The sequence below is a fragment of the Schistocerca americana genome, chromosome 1 (genome assembly GCF_021461395.2).
Source record: "Schistocerca americana isolate TAMUIC-IGC-003095 chromosome 1, iqSchAmer2.1, whole genome shotgun sequence".
In the NCBI taxonomy this organism is placed as follows: domain Eukaryota; kingdom Metazoa; phylum Arthropoda; class Insecta; order Orthoptera; family Acrididae; genus Schistocerca; species Schistocerca americana.
The window spans coordinates 50,298,507-50,320,567 of NC_060119.1; the positions used below are offsets into that span (position 1 = coordinate 50,298,507).

General features: G+C 44.5%; 1 protein-coding gene across 1 annotated transcript in view; it reads left to right on the top strand.

Moving 5' to 3' along the window:
* The first annotated feature begins 427 nt into the window (after window positions 1-427).
* Window positions 428-22,061, top strand: part of LOC124596411 (spore wall protein 2-like) — a 194,959-nt gene continuing 173,325 nt past the window's right edge. Inside the window, exon 1 of the mRNA XM_047135577.1 lies at window positions 428-490. Coding sequence (XP_046991533.1) covers window positions 428-490 — 63 coding nt within the window. The remainder of the gene's footprint in view (window positions 491-22,061) is intronic.

Here is a 22,061-nt window from a genome sequence, read left to right on the forward strand (position 1 = left end):
CTCTTGCTTTGCAGTGCACGTAACGAAACAAATTTTGTCAAGTGGTCCTGATACATCATTATATACTTAAATCCGCGACTTTCTTGAGTCTGCATGTCTTTTTTTGTGGTTTTAGGGCGCACAACGTCAATGGTCATTAGCGCCCAGACTACGTTAGGAATGCACCGCGAGGCACAAGTTTAAAACAGCAACTAAAAGGGAAAAAGATAAAAGACAGACTGACAGGCACTGGATTAAAAAAAAAAACAGCATAATCAAATGTCCTTAGAGAGGTTGGTCAAGTTGATAAAACGAAGAACACGAGCAGCTGCTCGTGGGTCATCCGCTAAAATAGCATCTAGACTACATGGCAGGCCAAGATCAAGACGCAGTGTGTTAAAATCCGGAAAGGACGTTAAAATGTGGCGGACCGTCAGCAGTTGCCCACATGGGCAGAACCAGCACCCCCTATAGAGGAAAGCCTGCGCGCCCGCTCAGTGACGTCACGCACGTAGTCTGGTGCCGATGCTCGCAGTCCGTTTGGCCACAGCAATAGACTGTTGCGGGAACCGCACGAGGAAAATTCGTAAAGAAATCTGACATACCTCTCTCATGAATTACAAGATTTCCTTTCTCAAATGACCCAGTTCTTTTGTGTGTAACTTATTTCTGCATACCTTTTAGCCCCGATGTAAAAAGTGGCTGTAATAACTTTCATTATCTGAGGCATCAAAACTCCCAAATGAATGGACCCATTTCATTGTAGTTTATTTTAAAGTTGCTTTAATGCGGATTGTCACGACTTGTTTGATGGCAGTCTGGTTAGCCGTTCAAAGATCGTCAGCTACAAAAAGTGCAAGTGTTTGCCACCAGTGTGCTCTTTCCCAATACCATTCCTAAACTGTAAGTGTTGTAGTATAAATTGTAAATCTCGAAAAGGCCAATCTAAACGTCTGCAATGGTATACATTTATCTTTTATGGCTGACCACCATTCACCATTCTTCCGTTTTGCAGTTCCTGTGTAAGACGATTTTGAATGACAAAAATTTTGATTGAAAGCCACCCGCGAAAGATTCTCGTATACTCTCGCGGACTTTCTTTTAGGGGTTTTGTTCTGTTTTTTAAGTTAAATATTGCATCACTTTGACGCAGGTCTAATAATGTGGACGGCACTTTGCAAAGTAGCACACTGGCAGCTAACATTTTACGGACACTGTTATTGCCGCTGTTTATTCCTTATGTAGCAAAATCCATTTTAAAACCTGATTGGATGATATACCTGTGAATTAAAAAAAGAAACACGAAAATTGGGCAAATAGTGTTCGAATTATAACACCCCTTTAGAGAGGCACTGGTAATAAGCAATAGTATGAGTCGTTTCAAAAACTAACACTGCCCTGAAAGACATGTTCTACATATGTTTTAGTCCACCATTTCAGCAACCTCGTATTCATGCTTTTTTTTTTATTTAAAGAAATTTCTCCTGTTAATATTTTTTAAGTGAAATGCAGTTCTAATGAATGATATGATATCTCTTCTCAGTTTGTGCACCTTCCCCTAAGAAACTTTCTTTCCATTAAGAAAATCTCACTTTTTTTTTTTTTTTTTGTTTGTGGTTTTAGGGCGCAAAACATCTATGGTCATTAGCGCCCAGCCCGTGACGTAGAAAACAGGAAAAAAACGAAATTTAAAATCAGCAGCAATGGAAACAGTCAGAAAATTGGAGAAACTAAAGGCAGAAGGAATGCTTAAAAGTCCACTATAGAAAGGGGTTGGTTGTCCCCAAAAAAAGCTTCAAATGACTGACGTCATTTCACTGTCACTAATAAACTGTAGAACGCGGTCAGCTGAGCGCGTGTCATCTGCTAAAATCGACGATAGATCAGGCGATAGCTGTAGACGGGAGCGTAACGGATTAAAATAGGGGCATTCAATTAAAAGGTGTCTGACCGTCCACAGCTGAGAGCAGTGGGGACAGAGTGGGGGAGGATCACCGCTTAAAAGATGTCGATGACTAAAAAGACAGTGCCCTATCCGGAGTCGAGCTAAAATTACCTCCTCCCGACGACGCGTTCGGGAGGAAGAGGTCCAAGCGCAAGGAACGGCTTTCACTTCCCGCAATTTATTGTGGGGAAGTGTTGACCAATGCGCATGCCATAAACGAGTAACTTGGCGACATAAACCGCTCCGTAGATCGGTAAACGGAAGAGACTGAAGAGCTGGCCGAGGAAGAGAGACTGCAGCCTTGGCCGCTATATCGGCCGCCTCATTTCCACAGATACCAGCGTGTCCCGGGAGCCAGAGGAACGCCACTGAGACGCCCCCCAGGTGGAGCAAGCGCAGACAGTCCTGAATCCGGTGGACCAGAGGGTGCACAGGGTAAAGAGCTTGGAGACTTAGGAGAGAGCTGAGAGAATCTGAGCAGATTACGTACTGTATCCGCTGATGGCGGCGGATGTAGTGGACAGCCTGGAGAACAGCGTAAAGCTCTGCAGTAGAAACCGAACACTGGTCGGGAAGCCGAAAGTGATTTGGGGTGTCGCCAACAATATAGGCACTCCCTACACCTAACGATGTTTTCGAGCCATCGGTGTAAATAAATGTGGCTTCCGTCATTTGTGCACATAGAGCAGCAAATGCCCGACGGTAAACAAGTGTAGGGGTACCATCTTTGGGAAATTGACATAGGTCTCTGAGCAAGTCGATCCGGGGACGGTGCCAAGGCGGTGCTGTACCCCAAGTTGTCAAGAAGGTTTTAGGAAAGCGGAAGGAAAGAGAATGGAGCAGTTGACGGAAGCGGACTCCCGGGGGTAGTAGGGAGGAGGAGCGGCCTGCATACCCGACATCAAAGGAGGCATCGAAAAAAAGGTTATGGGCTGGATTAGCAGGCATGGAAGACAGATGGCTAGCATAACGACTCAGAAGGACTGCCCGCCGATTGGATAGCGGAGGTTCAGCAGTCTCAGCATAAAGGCTTTCCACAGGGCTGGTGTAAAAAGCTCCAGACACTAAACGTAATCCACGGTGGTGGATAGAGTCGAGACGCCGAAGAATAGACGGCCGAGCAGAGGAGTAGACTATGCTTCCATAATCCAATTTCGAGCGCACTAAGGCGCGATAGAGGCGGAGAAGGACCACCCGGTCCGCTCCCCAAGAGGTACCATTCAGGACACGGAGGGTGTTAAGGGAACGCAGACAGCGAGCCGAAAGATAGGAAACGTGGGAGGACCAGCACAGTTTTCTGTCAAACATAAGACCCAAGAATTTAGCGACGTCGGAAAACGGAAGGTTGACAGGACCTAGATGTAAGGAGGGCGGAAGAAACTCCTTACGTCGCCAAAAATTAACACAAACGGTCTTACTGGGTGAGAAACGGAAGCCGGTTTCGATACTCCACGAGTAGAGGCGATCGAGACATCCTTGAAGACGTCTTTCAAGAAGGCTGGTCCTTTGAGAACTGTAGTAGATCGCAAAATCGTCCACAAAGAGGGAGCCCGAGACATCAGGAAGGAGACAATCCATAATTGGATTAATGGCGATGGCAAACAGTACAACACTCAGCACGGAGCCCTGGGGTACCCCGTTTTCTTGGGAGAAAGTACGGGAGAGAGTAGTGTTCACCCGCACCCTAAATGTGCGCTCTGCCATAAATTCGCGAAGAAAAAGGGGCAGCCGGCCTCGAAAGCCCCAAGAGAACAGTGTGCGGAGGATGCCTGTCCTCCAACAGGTATCGTACGCTCTCTCCAGATCAAAAAATATTGCTACCGTTTGGCGTTTCCGGAGAAAATTGTTCATGATATAAGTGGAGAGAGCAACAAGATGGTCAACAGCAGAACGATGCTTTCGGAATCCGCATTGGGCTGGTGTTAAAAGACTGCGGGACTCCAGCCACCAAGCTAAACGGTAATTCACCATACGCTCCAAAACCTTACAGACACTACTCGTGAGAGAAATGGGGCGATAGCTAGAGGGGAGATGTTTGTCCTTTCCAGGTTTCGGAACGGGAACGACAATAGCTTCCCGCCATCGCCTGGGAAAGGTACTGTCGGTCCAAATTCGATTATAAAGGCGAAGGAGGTGACGCAGGCTATGGGTTGATAAATGCAGCAACATTTGGACATGGATACCATCCGGTCCTGGGGCGGAGGAGCGAGAAGTAGAGAGTGCATGTTGGAGTTCGCGCATGGAGAAAACAGTATTGTAGCTTTCGCGATTTTGAGAGGAGAAAGCAAGATGCCGCACTTCTGCTGCACGTTTCTTCGGGAGAAACGCTGGCGGGTAATTTGAAGAGCTCGAAATCTCAGCAAAGTGCTGACCCGATGAGTTAGAAATTGCGACGGGGTCCACTAAGGTATCATGCGCGACAGTGAGCCCAGAGACCGGGGAGAAACTAGGCGCGCCTGAGAACCGTCGAAGCCGACTCCAAACTTCCGAGGAGGGAGTGAAGTTGTTAAATGAGCTAGTAAAGAATTTCCAGCTTGCCTTCTTGCTATCGCGGATGACGCGACGGCATCGCGCACGGAGCTGCTTATATCGGATACAGTTGGCCAAAGTTGGATGGTGACGGAAAATGCGAAGAGCACGTCGCCGCTCACGTATTGCGTCACGGCAGGCCTCGTTCCACCAAGGAACTGGAGGGCGCCGGGGCAATTCGGAGGTGCGTGGTATTGAACGTTCCGCAGCTGTGAGAATAACGTCGGTAAAATGTGTGACCTCATCGTCGACGCTGGGAAAGCGACGGTCATCGAATGTCGCTAGAGACGAAAAAAGTGTCCAATCGGCTTGGGCAAACTTCCAGCGTCGCGAGCGCATATATGGCAGTTGAGGCTGCAGTCGAAGAACACATGGAAAGTGGTCACTCGAGTGTGTATCATCAAGGGCGAACCATTCGAAGCGCCGAGCTAGCGGAACAGTACCGACCGCAAGGTCCAAATGGGATAAATTTGCCGTGGAGGCAGACAAAAATGTAGGGACCCCAGTGTTGAGGCAGACTAGATCCGCTTGGTGGAAGACGTCTAGCAATAGTGAGCCACGTGGACAAGGATGTGGAGATCCCCAAAGCGGGTGGTGGGCATTGAAGTCCCCAACCAGCAAATAGGGGGGTGGAAGCTGATCAAGAAGATGAAGGAGATCAGCTCGTGCCAGTGGTGTAGACGATGGAATGTATACCGTACATAGAGAGAACGTGTATCCAGAAAGGGAAAGGCGGACGGCGACAGCTTGGAAGGAACTGTTTAAGGGGATTGGATGATAATGGAGAGTATCATGGAGCAGAATCACGAGTCCTCCATGGGCTGGAGTGCCTTCAACAGAGGGGAGGTCATATCGGACGGACTGAAAATGAGGGAGAACAAAGCGGTCATGGGGACGCAGCTTTGTTTCCTGAAGACAGAAGATGACGGGCGAGTAGGATCGTAAGAGGATCGACAATTCCTCCCGATTGGCGCGAATGCCGCGGATATTCCAGTGGATAATGGACATAGGGTGAACAGAAAATGGAGGAACGGCACCAAGGGTGCTGTCAACTCAACGACTGCTCAGAGCTTGCGACCGACAGCATGGAATGGCATTCAGTCGAAAGCAGAAGATCCTGATCCATAGGTTGGTCAGGAGCAGCTCCTGCCACCAACGATCGGCCAGTTGACCGGCCACCAACAGTGCGCCTCGGCGACACAGAAGATGGCCGAGGGCGATTTCCGCCAGGTGGTGCTGTAGGTGGGACACGCCTTGGCGGAGAAGGAGAGGAACTGTGTTTCTTCGTAGCCTTCTTGGAGGTATGTTTAGATGAAGGAGGAACCGATGGTTGTGAAGTCGCAGTACGTAAAAACTCTTCACGAGAATGCTCTTTTTTTGTAGACTTGGCGTCTGACTTTTGGGCTCGAGATTTAGCAGAACCCGACGAAGGGTGAGCCATAGAGTGGGCAGGCGAAAGAGGTGAGGTTGAACGGGCGATCTTTGCGCTGGCCGATCTGACGACCGTGGTACTACATGTGAGGTCGCAAGTCTGCGTGGCCGCCTCCTTTGTTGGCCGAGAAGAAGCAAGGACAGCGCTGTATTTTCCTTTCTGAGGCACGGTGGGCTGTCGACTGGCGAGTAACTTTCGAGCAGCAAAGGTCGACACCTTTTCCTTCACTCTTATTTCCTGGATCAGCTTTTCGTCCTTAAAAACAGGGCAATCTCGAGAGGAAGCAGCGTGGTCACCCATACAGTTGATGCAGCGAGGGGATGGAGGTGGACAAGCACCCTCATGGGCATCCCTGCCACACGTAACACATTTGGCCGGATTGGAACAGGACTGGCTGGTGTGATTAAACCGCTGACAGCGATAGCAACGCGTAGGGTTTGGGACATAAGGGCGAACGGAAATTATCTCATAGCCTGCTTTGATTTTTGATGGGAGTTGAACTTTGTCAAAAGTCAAGAAGACAGTGCGGGTTGGAATGATGTTCGAGTCAACCCTTTTCATAACCCGATGAACAGCGGTGACGCCCTGGTCAGACAGGTAGTGCTGAATTTCTTCGTCAGACAATCCATCGAGGGAGCGTGTATAAACGACTCCACGCGAGGAATTTAAGGTACGGTGCGGTTCCACCCGGACAGGGAAGGTGTGGAGCAGAGAAGTACACAGCAATTTTTGAGCCTGGAGGGCACTGTGTGTTTCTAACAACAGGGTACCATTCCGTAATCTGGAACAAGACTTTACAGGACCCGCAATTGCGTCGACACCTTTCTGAATAATGAAGGGGTTGACCGTGGAAAAGTCGTGACCTTCGTCAGACCGAGAAACAACAAGGAACTGTGGCAACGATGGAAGAACCGTCTGTGGCTGAGACTCAGTGAACTTACGTTTGTGAGCAGACATAGTGGAAGGTGAGGAAACCATTGCGGAAGAATCCCCCATGATTACCGGCGTCTCCGATGGCGCGCTCCTCCCTTGTGGGGGCCCTCACCGAGGGCACACCCGCCTTAGGTGATTGTTCACACCTCAGGTCACACCTCCCGACATACGGACGGAGGGACCAATCGGCACTTTCGGAAGGTATCAGCTCGGGTAATCACCCCTCCCTGGGCCTGGCCTTTACCAGGGGGTACGTACGTGTCCTACCTGTCTACCCGGGGCGGGGAATTACGCGTTACCCCGTCACCGGCTACGCATGGAAGTGCGTGGGTCGGCCTTCAGACACGCACAGGGAGGAAGAAAGAGAAAGGGAAAGGAAAGAAGAGGGGGTCTCAAACGCCGCAGCGGAGAAAAGGGTAAAGAGAAGAGGTAAGGAAAGGAGATGGACAAAGGAAGGAAGAAGACATACAAGCAAGGAAGAAGAAGAATGCGGTACATTTACAAGCGTCCGTCTCCGGACGTAGGCGCAAACCATACTCCCAGAGGGGGAGAAAGTGAAGGAAAGAGCAAGAGGTGAGGGGGGGGGGGTGAAGACGGGGGATGGGGAAGGATGCGGAAAGGGAAGGTATGCAGCCCGGAAAGGAAGGAAGGCCACATTAGCTCGGGGCCCCGTGCTCGCTACGCACGTATCCACAAAAGAGTTGTGGATCCCCTGGGGGGAAGAAAATCTCACTGACCTGAGATGAGTATGTAATGGTATTGCCATAAAGTTTTGGTATGCCAATACAAATTTCAATGAATTCTCTTTTCCAAGTAAGTTAACTAAATTTCCATTATGTATTGAAATTACAAGAGGTCTCAAAATACAGATTACCAGGTTAGGATTTCGCTGCTCTAAACTGAATACCTTTGAAGAAAGAATGTTTCTGTACTAAGAAGTATATACTTTGAAACAAACTGTTTGCATGAATTGCACATAAATAAATTTCAACTACAAAGTAAATTTTCATTTCATCTGTTGAGAAGTTTTATGACGTGATGTGACCTGTGATGAAATAATTGTGAAAAATGAACACTTACCTGCATTTGGCATCACATTTGGGCTGCACTCACCAGTGGCTTAAATACTTCATCCTTCCGTAAGTTTGGGGAAAGGGGTGGGGGTGGTGGTTCAGCTCTATTTAGTTGCAATACTTTAACAGATCATCATTCCAAATTATATATACTGGTAATTGTTTAAAAGTGGAAAACAAGTTTCATCTACTGACCATGCTGATATGAATGAATGCAAATTAAGTAAAAAAATTCTGTGTATGAATGAATTTATTTATTTCTTTTGTTCATCTTCCATACACTCTTGTCAATAATCACTAACACATGGAATGAGAAAAATTTTAGATTATAGTGGTTCACAATAGAAAATTATAGATGTACAGCATGAATACTATGTAGGGACAAAATAATTAAGACTTATGGACACCAAGGCCAAACATTAACAATAACCACATTCTTGAGACTTAAGTTTCATAATTTTAGGAATAATGATGATAAATTTTGAACAACATTAATTATTAAATTGCTATTTTATAATCTCCAGGGTAGTAATGGAAGGTCTTTAAGTGGGACACTAAAAGAATGCAAATAAAACACTGCACCATAAAGTTTTGTGTAGGAAGAATGCATATGAAAGCACTGTAGTAGAAAAATGGCGATGCATATAGATATTATATTAGGTCACCCTGTAAATTGCAAGTAATTACCAACTGTAAGTGTATGTTATGTGGCAAAATGTGTCAGGTGTTGTTGGAATATGATCTGGTTACATTAATTAGATTAGGTGAGTGAAAAGCAATTGTGACAGGCTTAAGCTTTTTTAATATTCTTTTATAAACAAATATATTCAAAAAGCCAACAGAAGGGCATACCTGAGAGTCCACCTCAGATATTTTTCTCCTCAGCAAAGATGAGCTAACAAGAAGGCACTTTATGGCACAGGGCAAGCATCTATTTAAAGAGCTCAGTAATTAGTCAACCTGAGAATTAGTGGCACTCAATAGTGCTTGTAACAGAAGTGAGAGCTGTTCCACAATTACATTACTATTAGATGAGGAGACCTGCCAATCATACACAAAGAAGGCCATGAAAGTACTGCAAAGCCCTCCCCTACCAGCTTCTCCATTTGTATTGGTAGTAAAATATATGCAAACATGATCTGCATAAGAAAATGTTGAGAAAACAACAGTTATAACAGCTGCAGAGAAAGTAGTAAATTCAGAAAAAGAGAGGCAATTGTCACAGCATGCACATCTGCACTCATAACAGTGACAGTAGTAGAAGACAGAGGAACACCACAAACACTACGTGAAATCGAAATTTGTCTACCTAAAGAATGCATAAATACTATAGTAGCTTTTTCAACAGTAACAATTTATGAATCATTACAAATCGGCAGATTTCTCACATGTATCACAAGCTGAAGTAATAACTTCAGTATACAAAGAAAAGTGTTGCAGAGAATGTAGAGAACTATAGAGCAATTTTGCTCTTGTCTCCCATTTATCACCAAGACAAACTAACCTTGTTTGCAAAAAAAGTGGAGTCTGCTATAGCACAGTTTGTGTAAGTTTTTCTCAAAATAATAAAGGAAGGTGATCAAAATGGCGTTGTCTTGTCATTGTCAAAGGCATGTGCCATGTTGGGCCACATAACTTTATTACACAAATTAGAAATACTATGAATAAGGCATGCAGCAAAGAAGTGGTTTAAGTCATACTCGGAAAAGCAAGCGAATTGATTTCTAGGTTTCACATACTATAAAAAGAATACTATTGGTCCTCCCTCCTGTATATATCATTTACCACCCAACTTCAACTGAGAAAAAATTAGTGTAAGATTCTTTATATTAAAGATTTATTTCTTTGATAAAAATTTCACGTTAGGCTATTAGTGTTGATAGCTGTTAACAGCTGTATATTAAAATATTTATACAAACTCTCAGCCATAAGTTGCAATTTGGTAAGTTTGACTGGTTTCAGATTAACCTGACTAGTTCAGCTTAAGAGGCATTTGTTGATGTAGCAATATTACTGATGACAGGTTTTGTATTAATGATTTAAAAAGAACCTAAGATAAAGATTTCAAAGTTATGTTGTAAGAGGTTGCAGTTTTCGCTGAGTGTTTTTTGAATTTTTTTTTCCATTAACCTTTTTACAGTAGTTGTTTAAAAATATATTGACACCAACCCAAACAACACTTTTCATTATTGCCTGGGATGAATGTCCATTGCAGCATACCCCATCAAATAATAAAAAGTCATTTTCGTGAAGAGTAGCAGATGCTACTGCACAGGCAATAGCACGTTGATTCGTACAGGCAATAAAATCTCTTTCATGATCTTTGAGAAGTTTGCTGATGACAATATAAGTGTAGACAATCATATTTAAAATAGTGTCTGATGGGTATTTTAGTCCTCCATGATCAAGTCTCTGTATCAAACTAAAATATTCGTTTATTGGCAACTCCTTTTCAATCACAATTTCATTAAGGCAACTCTCACATTTCAGCTTCTTAATCACTGCATGAGCACAGTAGCCTGCAATGAAAGTTAAAGACGTTGCAATATCTTTCACTGAAAGAACATTGTCTTGAGTTACACTGACTTCTATGTCTAATGTGTCTATTTCTTCAACTTCAGAAAACATAAAAAATTTTATGGCCCCTACTGTGATATTGCCATAGGAAGGAGAACATAAAACTAAAGGCATTACGCTTTGAATTCGAAGCTTCTTTTCTGCTTCATAGACTTGTGTCACTGAAACATTGTATTGGGAACCTGCAAGCGGTCTATACTTTCCAAAACGCCGCTCAAGCACATCTGTTTGTAGCTTGGCTGTCAGTAAATAGCTCATACCTAGCTCTTCAGTACAGTATCGAGCAATCTCTACAACGGCATATGTTGTATGCTGAATAGCAAAAAATGTTTCTTTTGTCAGAAACCCACTTGACAAACCTTTTGCTTTCCACACATCAAGCCAGTCTAGAAAATCTAGCAAAAACTGCATAGAAACGCTATCAGTTGTCAACGGATCCATATAAGGATCCTGTTTGTGTTTCCCTTTAAACACTGATTTCACATTCATGACATCAAACCCCCCCCCCCCCCCCATGAACCATGGACCTTGCCGTTGGTGGGGAGGCTTGTGTGCCTCAGCGATACAGATAGCCATACCGTACGTACAACCACAATGGAGGGGTATCTGTTGAGAGGCCAGACAAACGTGTGGTTCCTGAAGAGGGGCAGCAGCCTTTTCAGTATTTGCAAGGGCAACAGTCTGGATGATTGACTGATCTGGCCTTGTAACAATAACCAAAACAGCCTTGCTGTGCTGGTACTGCGAATGGCTGAAAGCAAGGGGAAACTACGGCCGTAATTTTTCCCGAGGGCATACAGCTTCGCTGTATGATTAAATGATGATGGCGTCCTCTTGGGTAAAATATTCCGGAGGTAAAATAGTCCCCCATTCGGATCTCCGGGTGGGGACTACTCAAGAGGATGTCGTTATCAGGAGACAGAAAACTGGCGTTCTACGGATCAGAGCGTGGAACGTCAGATCCCTTAATCGGGCAGGTAGGATAGAAAATTTAAAAAGGGAAATGGATAGCTTAAAGTTAGATATAGTGGGAATTAGTGACGTTCGGTGGCAGGAGGAACAAGACTTCTGGTCAGGTGACTACAGGGTTATGAACACAAAGTCAAATAGGGGTAATGCAGGAGTAGGTTTAATAATGAATAGGAAAATAGGAATGCGGGTAAGCTACTACAAACAGCATAGTGAATGCATTATTGTGGCCAAGATAGATACGAAGCCCACACCTACTACAGTAGTACGAGTTTATATGCCAACTAGCTCTGCAGATGACGAAGAAATTGAAGAAATGTATGATGAAATAAAAGAAATTATTCAGATAGTGAAGGGAGACACAAATTTAATAGTCATGGGTGACTGGAATTCGAGTGTAGGAAAAGGGAGAGAAGGAAACGTAGTAGGTGAATATGGATTGGGGCTAAGAAATGAAAGAGGAAGCCGCCTGGTAGAATTTTGCGCAGAGCATAACTTAATCATAGCTAACACTTGGTTTAAGAAGCATGATAGAAGGTTGTATACATGGAAGAACCCTGGAGATACTAAAAGGTATCAGATAGATTATATAATGGTATGACAGAGATTTAGGAACCAGGTTTTAAACTGTAAGATATTTCCAGGGGCAGATGTGGACTCTGACCACAATTTATTGGTTATGACCTGTGTATTAAAACTGAAGAAACTGCAAAAAGGTGGGAATTTAAGGAGATGGGACCTGGATAAACTGAAAGAACCAGAGGTTGTAGAGCGTTTCAGGGAGAGCATAAGGGAACAATTGACAGGAATGGGGGAAAGAAATACAGTAGAAGAAGAATGGGTAGCTTTGAGGGATGAAGTAGTGAAGGCAGCAGAGGATCAAGTAGGTAAAAAGAAGAGGGCTAGTAGAAATCCTTGGGTAACAGAAGAAATATTGGATTTAATTGATGGAAGGAGAAAATATAAAAATGCAGTAAGTGAAGCAGGCAAGAAGGAATACAAACGTCTCCAAAATGAGATCGACAGGAAGTGCAAAATAGCTAAGCAGGCATTGCTAGAGGACAAATGTAAGGATGTGGAGGCTTATCTCACTAGGGGTAAGATAGATACTGCCTACAGGAAAATTAAAGAGACCTTTAGAGATAAGAGAACCACTTGTATGAACGTCAAGAGCTCAGATGGAAACCCAGTTATAAGCAAAGAAGGGAAAGCAGAAAGGTGGAAGGAGTATATAGAGGGTCTATACAAGGGCGATGCGCTTGAGGACAATATTATGGAAATGGAAGAGGATGTAGATGAAGATGAAATGGGAGATAAGATACTGCGTGAAGAGTTTGACGGAGCACTGAAAGACCTGAGTCGAAACAAGGCCCCCCGGAGTAGACAACATTCCATTGGAACTACTGACGGCCTTGGGAGAGCCAGTCCTGACAAAACTCTACCATCTGGTGAGCAAGATGTATGAGACAGGTGAAATACCCTCAGACTTCAAGAAGAATATAATAATTCCAATCCCAAAGAAAGCAGGTGTGGACAGATGTGAAAATTACCGAACAATCAGTTTAATAAGCCACAGCTGCAAAATACTAACACGAATTCTTTACAGACGAATGGAAAAACTAGTAGAAGCCGACCTCGGGGAAGATCAGTTTGGTTTCCGTAGAAATACTGGAACACATGAGGCAATACTGACCTTACGACGTATCTTAGAAGAAAGATTAAGGAAAGGCAAACCTACGTTCCTAGCATTTGTAGACTTAGAGAAAGCTTTTGACAATGTTGACTGGAATACTCTCTTTCAAATTCTAAAGGTGGCAGGGGTAAAATACAGGGAGCGAAAGGCTATTTACAATTTGTATAGAAACCAGATGGCAGTTATAAGAGTCGAGGGGCATGAAAGAGAAGCAGTGGTTGGGAAGGGAGTAAGACAAGGTTGTAGCCTCTCCCCGATGCTATTCAATCTGTATATTGAGCAAGCAGTAAAGGAAACAAAAGAGAAATTCGGAGTAGGTATTAAAATCCATGGACAAGAACTAAAAACGTTGAGGTTCGCCGATGACATTGTAATTCTGTCAGAGACAGCAAAGGACTTGGAAGAGCAGTTGAACGGAATGGATAGTGTCTTGAAGGGAGGATATAAGATGAAGATCAACAAAAGCAAAACGAGGATAATGGAATGTAGTCGAATTAAGTCGGGTGATGTTGAGGGTATTAGATTAGGAAATGAGACACTTAAAGTAGTAAAGGAGTTTTGCTATTTGGGGAGCAAAGTAATTGATGATGGTCGAAGTAGAGACGATATAAAATGTAGACTGTCAATGGCAAGGAAAGCGTTTCTGAAGAAGAGAAATTTGTTAACATCGAGTATAGATTTAAATGTGAGGAAGTCATTTCTGAAATTATTTGTATGGAGTGTAGCCATGTATGGAAGCGAAACATGGACGGTAAATAGTTTGGACAAGAAGAGAATAGAAGCTTTCGAAATGTGGTGCTACAGAAGAATGCTGAAGATTAGATGGCTAGATCACATAACTAATGAGGAAGTATTGAATAGGATTGGGGAGAAGAGAAGTTTGTGGCACAACTTGACCAGAAGAAGGGATCGGTTGGTAGGACATGTTCTGAGGCATCAAGGGATCACCAATTTAGTATTGGAGGGCAGCGTGGACGGTAAAAATCGTAGGGGGAGACCAAGAGATGAATACACTAAGCAGATTCAGAAAGATGTAGGTTGCAGTAGGTACTGGGAGATGAAGAAGCTTGCACAGGATAGAGTAGCATGGAGAGCTGCATCAAACCAGTCTCAGGACTGAAGACCACAACAACAACAACAACGACATCAAACCATTTTGTTATTATTCGAATGTATTCGGCTGTTGATGGTGCATGTCTCAAATCAAATTTATCACTAGCTACCTCAAGGCCTTCTGACATGTCGATTGAATATCTGCAGCACTAGTTTCATGCTCTGTTTTTCTAATGATGCAGGGCAAAGTGATTTGAGAGACAATGTGTGACAATATTTTACTAAACAACTGGAATGTATGTCATAAATCTGTTTCAGTGTTTTAAAAGAAGCTACAGAAAACTTATTTTCTTCCACTTCTTTTCTAACTGGAAACTGAGGATAAAACATATCTTTACCATAATTTTTTTGGTTCAGCCACACATTTCTTATTCATTTAACAATGTGTATGACATCAATTAAAAAGAAAAGTGGGCGATTAGGATCAGATGGATGTTTAAAAACTATATTAATAGCTTTATCCAGAGAAAACATTGACATGGTTTTGCTATTGATTTTGTTGTTGTCAGTTACCACACAAAAAACCCTATAGCCTATTAGTTCAAGGCCATTTATTACGGCCAGTAGCACATCGTATAATGCATTAGATGAAATGGTTTTCACCGGTAAAATGTGAACAACATCCCTGTACAAAGACTTGACACTCTGCAACATAAATACAAATGCTGAATTTGCAGCACATTCAGAGCTATATGACATGCCCAAAACACTACCTCCTTTATATTCCAAATAAGAATTTAGATGAATTTCATCTACACTCAAAACAACATTGACATCATCGCTGTTCAAGTATTGAAATTTCTGTCTTGCATAGGACAGGAAATTACTTCCCCCAAGCCTTTCGTGAGATGGATTCACATTAAATTTGCTGCAGATACTACGCAGAGTGCTTGGATGTGGCATTTTCATTAATGAGCTGCTACGTAAAAAATTGTAAGCATGAGATGAAATTGAAAATAGCAAACAACACAGTATGATAAATGTAGAATTAAACCTATGATTAAATTTCTTTACATTTATGAGACTAACTTGTTCATATATAAAGTCTACCATCTCCTTTTCACTCTCCTGTAAACTGTCTTTCAGCACTCCTACTTTGTCTTTCACTATCTCTACAATACTATCTATAGAAGTTTCTGAGTGCCCAAAATCTGTGCCTAAAAACTCCTGCAGTACACTGACAATTTCCTGGATATTGGTTACAATTACAGGAAAAGATCTTTTTCCTAATGTCTTAATTTGTACATCTTTCTTAAACAATGAAACATTTAAATTACTATCTATAACGACAGAATGTGTGATTAATGGTGCTGGATTTCTTATCTTTAAAAAACAAACAAAATCACTGTGTTTTTCGATCACACTCCACTCGTTGGGCAAATCCACTTCCTTCGTACGCAACATCAACTCTTCTAAAGAACTGAAGCTGAAATTGTTTTCATAGTCCTTCTGTGATGCTAAACTATATTGTAACGCTGCAGCTAACTGCTCATTTTCAAGCCTTTGCTTTTTCTCCTATGGCCCTTCACGTCTACTTTCTTCCTTTGAAAGGTATGAAGGACAGTTTGGGAGTAGTGATGGAACTGCATCTGGTCTCAAACGTGGTTTGAGTAGGGGGGCTCTTAATAACTGAACAGTCCTTTCATCCAAAATTTGTGTTTCCCAAATAACATCATCCTTGTGGAAGTGAACATGACATACCTGTAATTAAAAATGAATAAAAAATGAAAAAGGTGCTTACAACTGAATGTGATGACAATATTAATAGTGTGAAAATAATTTATGAATATAAAGTTAGTTTCTAGTTCTAAAATACAAATAGACTCGCAACTAAAATGCAGAAGAATACTCAAGCGATAAATGTGGCCATGGCATAGTAACTCTATAAAACAATAAAACTACAATATCAAAACACATGCAGTTACATCTCATGGCAACAAGCTCTTAAAGAGATGGTGAAATGAAGAAAGTACTTTCCCCATCAAAAATTACAAACATTGACTAATGTTTGTAGCATAATTCAATAACAGTGACAATTTTTTTATAATTTAGCCTTGAAGCTCATATATTCACAAGAGGGGTGGGATTTTTGCATAACGTCTTGCTCTATTTCCCCCCACCCCCCACCCCCACCCCACACACACACACCTCAGGCACAAGAAAGCATGATGACACCAAACTCACACAGGTGTAATCCATAGAAGCAACTGTGACACAGTAACAGAATAATACAAAGTAATTGTCAACACTGTGTAACCTTTAGAACTATGAAATACTTAAAGGTAGTGCTTTTTATCAGACACTGTTTTGCTTTTGATATCAGTTCATAACTTACATAAAAACTGACAGTATGATGAACTAATACATTGCCACTTATGTGCTACCTATTAGGCTAAACATGAGGACACAATTGCTTTGAAGTACTTTAGCTGTGTATCTATAAGACAGCTGTGTAGGCCACTGGCATGTATCTGAAATTCCAGACCCAAAAAGTAAGAATTTGTAAAATCAACAAGTATTTTTATATGTTTTCACAGTTTCTCCCTTTGCATTTTGTGATGGCCTGTTAATCCATTTATGTACTCATTCATTTTTCCTGTCTATGGTTCACTGTTAAGTCTAAAGCCTACTATATTCCCTAATAGTAACATTCCTTGCAATGACTTCAAATTCCCACCAATAATTTATTAACAACAAGCGACTGAGACACTGTTTTTACTTCATTTTCAATTTCTGGGTACACCACATTACTTGTATTTGAACAGGCAACTTCCTAAAGACTTTTACAGCAAAAAGAAACACTAAATACAGAAGCAGAATACATCGAAAGTCGTCTGTATCTTAAGTGCACGTACTTAATTATAAACCGACTTTTATTCCTAACAGGCAGCATAAACAGTAAGTATAAAGATATACTGAGATATTTAACTACGTAAGTATGACTGTGCTTAGGCTATACTGGTTGAACTTGCAGAATACAGAATTCATATAACCTATACCAGCTAAACTGTAGAATTACCAGCAAGAAAACGAAACGCTATTTTCTTCGGCACTTATTCAGTTAAGATCTGATATATTAGTCAAAATGTCGCTGACCTTCCTTACTGCATAAGTGCCTATTCTTTGTTAGCACACTTAACCTCTTATGAAATAAAGAAAATAAATACTTACTCTTGAACTTGAAGGAGTGAAGTTATCTCTGCGAATACTTGACAACCATTTCTTCCTCGTTGCTTCATCCTCCGGAAATTTAAACACGGTTACTTTTGGTCCACCGTCGTAATTTCCACTACAATTCGGCACACAACAACGATACGGCATTTTGCAGGCAACGAAATTTTCACAGGCAAGAAAAACAGATCACCAGTTTAGTGCACAGAAACTAAACAACCAAATCACGTACACTAACGCAGGAACACCATTCACTACAATAGTAAACTGACGCGAAACTCGCCGAACGACTATTCACAAGCACTGTTCCGTGAAACTGTTGAAGAAGGGACTGTGTGTGTAGCCATCTTGTGACGTCACGCACTACGTAGACAGGCTATCTTTTACAGGTTTTTTTTTTTTGTGGTTTTAGGGCGCACAACTTCAATGGTCATTAGCGCCCTGACGACGTTAAGAATGCACCGCGAGGCACAAGTTTAAAACAACAACTAAAAGGGAAAACACGATAAAAGACAGACTGACAGGCATAGGATTAAAAACAGCATAATCAAATGCCCTTAGTGAGGTTTGTCAAATTGATAAAACGAAGAACACGAGCAACTGCTCGTGGGTCATCCGCTAAAACGGCATCTAAAGTAAATGGCAGGTTAAGATCGAGACGCAGGGCGTTAAAATCCGGACAGGACAGTAAAATGTGGCGGACCGTCAGCAATTGCCCACATGGGCAGAACGGCGCCGGCGCAGCCGTCAGCAGATGGCGATGGCTGAACCGGCAGTGTTCAATTCTTAACCGGGCCAAAACTACCTCCTCCCGCCGAGAAGGGCGTGAGGAGGACGTCCAAGCCAGGGGAAGTGGTTTCAAGGCCCGAAGCTTGTTGGCTGGAAGGGCAGCCCAATCGGCATGCCACAGCGATAAAATGCGCCGACAAATAACCCTGCTAAAATCTGACGAAGGGACACAACAAGAAGCTGTCTGAGGCTGGAGGACCGCAGCCTTGGGCGCGGCATCTGCAGCTTCGTTCCCAGGGATACCGACATGGTCAGGGATCCACATAAAGCTAACCGGAGAACCGACGTCCACCAGCTGCCGAAGAGAGCGTTGGATCCGGTACACGAAAGGGTGAACCGGATACGGATCATTGAGGCTCTGGATGGCGCTCAGGGAGTCGGAGCAGATGACATAAGCAGAATGTCGGTGGTGGCAGATGTAAAGAACAGCCTGGTAGAGGGCAAAGAGCTCAGCTGTGAAGACCGAACAATGGCCATGGAGCTGGTATTTGAAACTTTGTGCCCCGACAATAAAAGAACACCCAACCCCGTCATTGGTCTTAGAGCCATCTGTATAAATGAAAGTCATATTGATAAACTTCGAACGAAGTTCCACAAAACGGGAGTGGTAGACCGAACCGGGGGTAACCTCTTTTGGGAGCGAGCTGAGGTCAAGGTGAACACGGACCTGAGCCTGGAGCCAAGGTGGCGTGTGGCTCTCGCCCACTCGAAAGGTTGCAGGGAGTGAAAAATTAAGGTGTTGGAGGCGACGAAAGCGAACTCCAGGGGGGTACCAGGGCAGAGACATACAACCGGTATTGACGGTCGAGAGAGTCGTCAAAAAAGGAACGATAAGACGGATGGTTGGGCATTGACAGTAGCCAACAGGCATACCGACAAAGCAGTATATCGCGCCGGTAGGTGAGTGGCAATTCGCCAGCGTCAGCATGAAGACTCTCTACGGGACTAGTATAAAATGCTCTGATCGCAAGTCGTAAACTCCGATGTTGTATGGAGTTGAGGTGGCTTAAGATGGATGGCCGTGCAGAGGAGTATACGAAGCTCCCATAATCCAGCTTGGAACGGACGATCGACCGATATAGACGAAGTAGGACGGTTCGATCCGCTCCCCACGACATACCACTGAGAACACGGAGGACATTTAAAGAACGGGTACAACGGGCGGCCAAATATGACACATGTGGAGACCAGCTAAGTTTCCTGTCAAATGTAAGGCCTAAAAATTTGGTTGTCTCCATGACTGGGAGAGTAACGGGACCGAGTCGTAAGGACGGTGGGAGAAACTCTTTGTAGCGCCATAAGTTAATACAGACCGTCTTCTCGGCAGAAAAACGGAAGCCATTGGCGACACTCCAGGAGTAAAGACGGTCAAGAGAACGCTGAAGACAGCGCTCCAGGACACGTGTACACTGTGCGCTGCAATAGATGGTAAAATCGTCCACAAAAAGGGAGCCTGATACATCAGCTGGGAGGCAATCCATTATTGGATTGATCGTGATGGCGAAGAGAGCGACGCTCAAAACTGAGCCCTGTGGCACCCCATTCTCCTGGCGAAAGGTGTCTGACAGGACAGAACCCACACGTATACTGAACTGTCGATCCATTAAAAAGGAAAGAATAAAAAGAGGGAGGCGACCACGAAGGCCCCATGTATACATGGTGCGGAGAATGCCCGCCCTCCAACAGGTGTCGTAAGCCTTTTCCAAATCAAAGAACACAGCCGCGGTCGGGCGCTTCCGCAAGAAATTATTGATAATGAAGGTCGACAAGGTAACCAGATGGTCAACAGCAGAGAGGCGCCTACGAAATCCACATTGTACATTGGTAAGTAGGCGTCGAGACTTGAGCAGTCAAACCAAATGAGAGTTAACCATTCGCTCCGTCACTTTACAGACACAGCTGGTAAGCGAGAGAGGTCGATTACTGGAAGGCAAGTGCTTGTCCTTTCCCGGCTTAGGAATCGGGACAACAATAGACTCCCGCCAGCATGCGGGAACATGTCCCTCAATCCAGATGCGATTGTATGTACGAAGAAGAAAACCTTTACCCGCAGGAGAAAGGTTCTTCAGCATCTGAATATGAATAGAATCAGGCCCTGGAGCGGAGGACCGTGATCGGCCAAGTGCGTTTTCGAGTTCCCGCATGGTGAATGGGGCATTATAACTTTCACGATTCGAGGAGCGGAAGTAAGGTGGCCTAGCCTCCTCTGCCCGTTTGCGGGGGAAGAAGGCAGGGTGGTAATGATCGGAGCTCGAAACCTCTGCGAAAAAGCGCCCGAAGGCATTGGAGACATCCTCAGGGGCCACAAGGACGTCATTCGCGACCGTCAAGCCAGAAAATGGTGAGTGGACCTTAGCGCCAGATAGCCGGCGCAGGCTACCCCAGACAACAGAAGAAGGAGTAAAACTGTTGAAGGTGCTTGTGAAAGCAGCCCAGCTGGCTTTGTTGCTTTCTTTAATAATACCACGACACTGAGCACGTAATCGTTTATAATTGATACAATTCGCCACTGTGGGGTGGCATTTAAAGGTGCGTAAAGCACGTCGACGAGCACGTAAAGCGTCTCTACATGCTGCGGTCCACCAGGGGACCGGCACGCGACGTGGAGAAGAAGTAGGATGAGGGATGGAATATTCAGCAGCAGCGAGAATGACTTCCGTGAGGTGTGCGACCTGACGATCGCAGCTTGTGAAGGTTTGATCCTGAAAGGTCGCCCTGGAAGAGAAGAGCCCCCAGTCTGCCTTGGAGATGGTCCAACTAGAGGAGCACAGAGAGGGGGTATGCTGCAGGAGATGGATAACACACGGGAAGTGGTCGCTCGAATATGTATCAGAAAGGGCGTACCACTCAAACCGGCGTGCAAGTTGGGGAGTACACATAGAGAGGTCTAAATAGGAATAGGTGTGAGATGTGTCTGAAAGAAAAGTAGGGGCGCCAGTATTGAGGCAGACAAGATTGAGCTGGTTGAAAAGGTCTGCAAACAGGGAGCCCCTCGGGCAGGATGCTGGAGAGCCCCAAAGGGGATGGTGGGCATTGAAGTCTCCAGTTAACAAAGATGGTGCAGGTAGCTGAGAAATAAGTTGCATCATGTCTGCCATGGTAACGGCAGATGACGATGGAGTGTAAACGGTACAAATGGAGAATGTAAAAGTGGGGAGAGTAATGCGGATGGCATCTGCCTGCAGGCCGGTGTGCAACGTGATGGGATCGTAGTAAATATCATCCCGGACCAGCAACATAACCCCTCCATGAGCTGGGATACCTACCACAGGGGGTAGGTCAAAACGCACAGAGGTGTAGTGTGCCAAGGCAATTTGATCGCATGGGCGTAGCTTCGTTTCCTGGAGGGCTACGACGAGCGGACGATGCAAGCGGAGCAGCAACTTCAAGTCCTCTCGGTTGGAGCGAATGCTGCGAATATTCCAGTGAATAAGTGCCATCGTAAGAAAAGGAAGATGATAGAAGTGGTCACCTCGAAGGCCGCTTATGGCCTGGCTTCAAGCGAGCACTGCCGCCGCTATCAGGAGGCGGACAGTCATCGTCCATGGGGTCTATAGGGTCATCGGCCATCTCGGGAGGATGGCCGGGAGGGGGAGCTTCCTCCGCCGGTGAACGGCCAGATGTTCGGCTACCAGCGGTGCGGCCAGGCGAAACGGATGACGGCCTGGGGCGGCAACCGCTGGGTGGCGCAGGAGAAGAAAGGCGCCGCGGCGGAGAAGGAGAACTGTGCTTACTATGCGCCTTTTTAGAAGGACGTTTGGTGGAAGTACCAGTCGAAGGCTGGGAGGTCGAGGGACGGAGGAAGTCTGCACGGGATGGTTCCTTCTTGAAGGCCCGTGCATCTGACTTCGGGGTCTT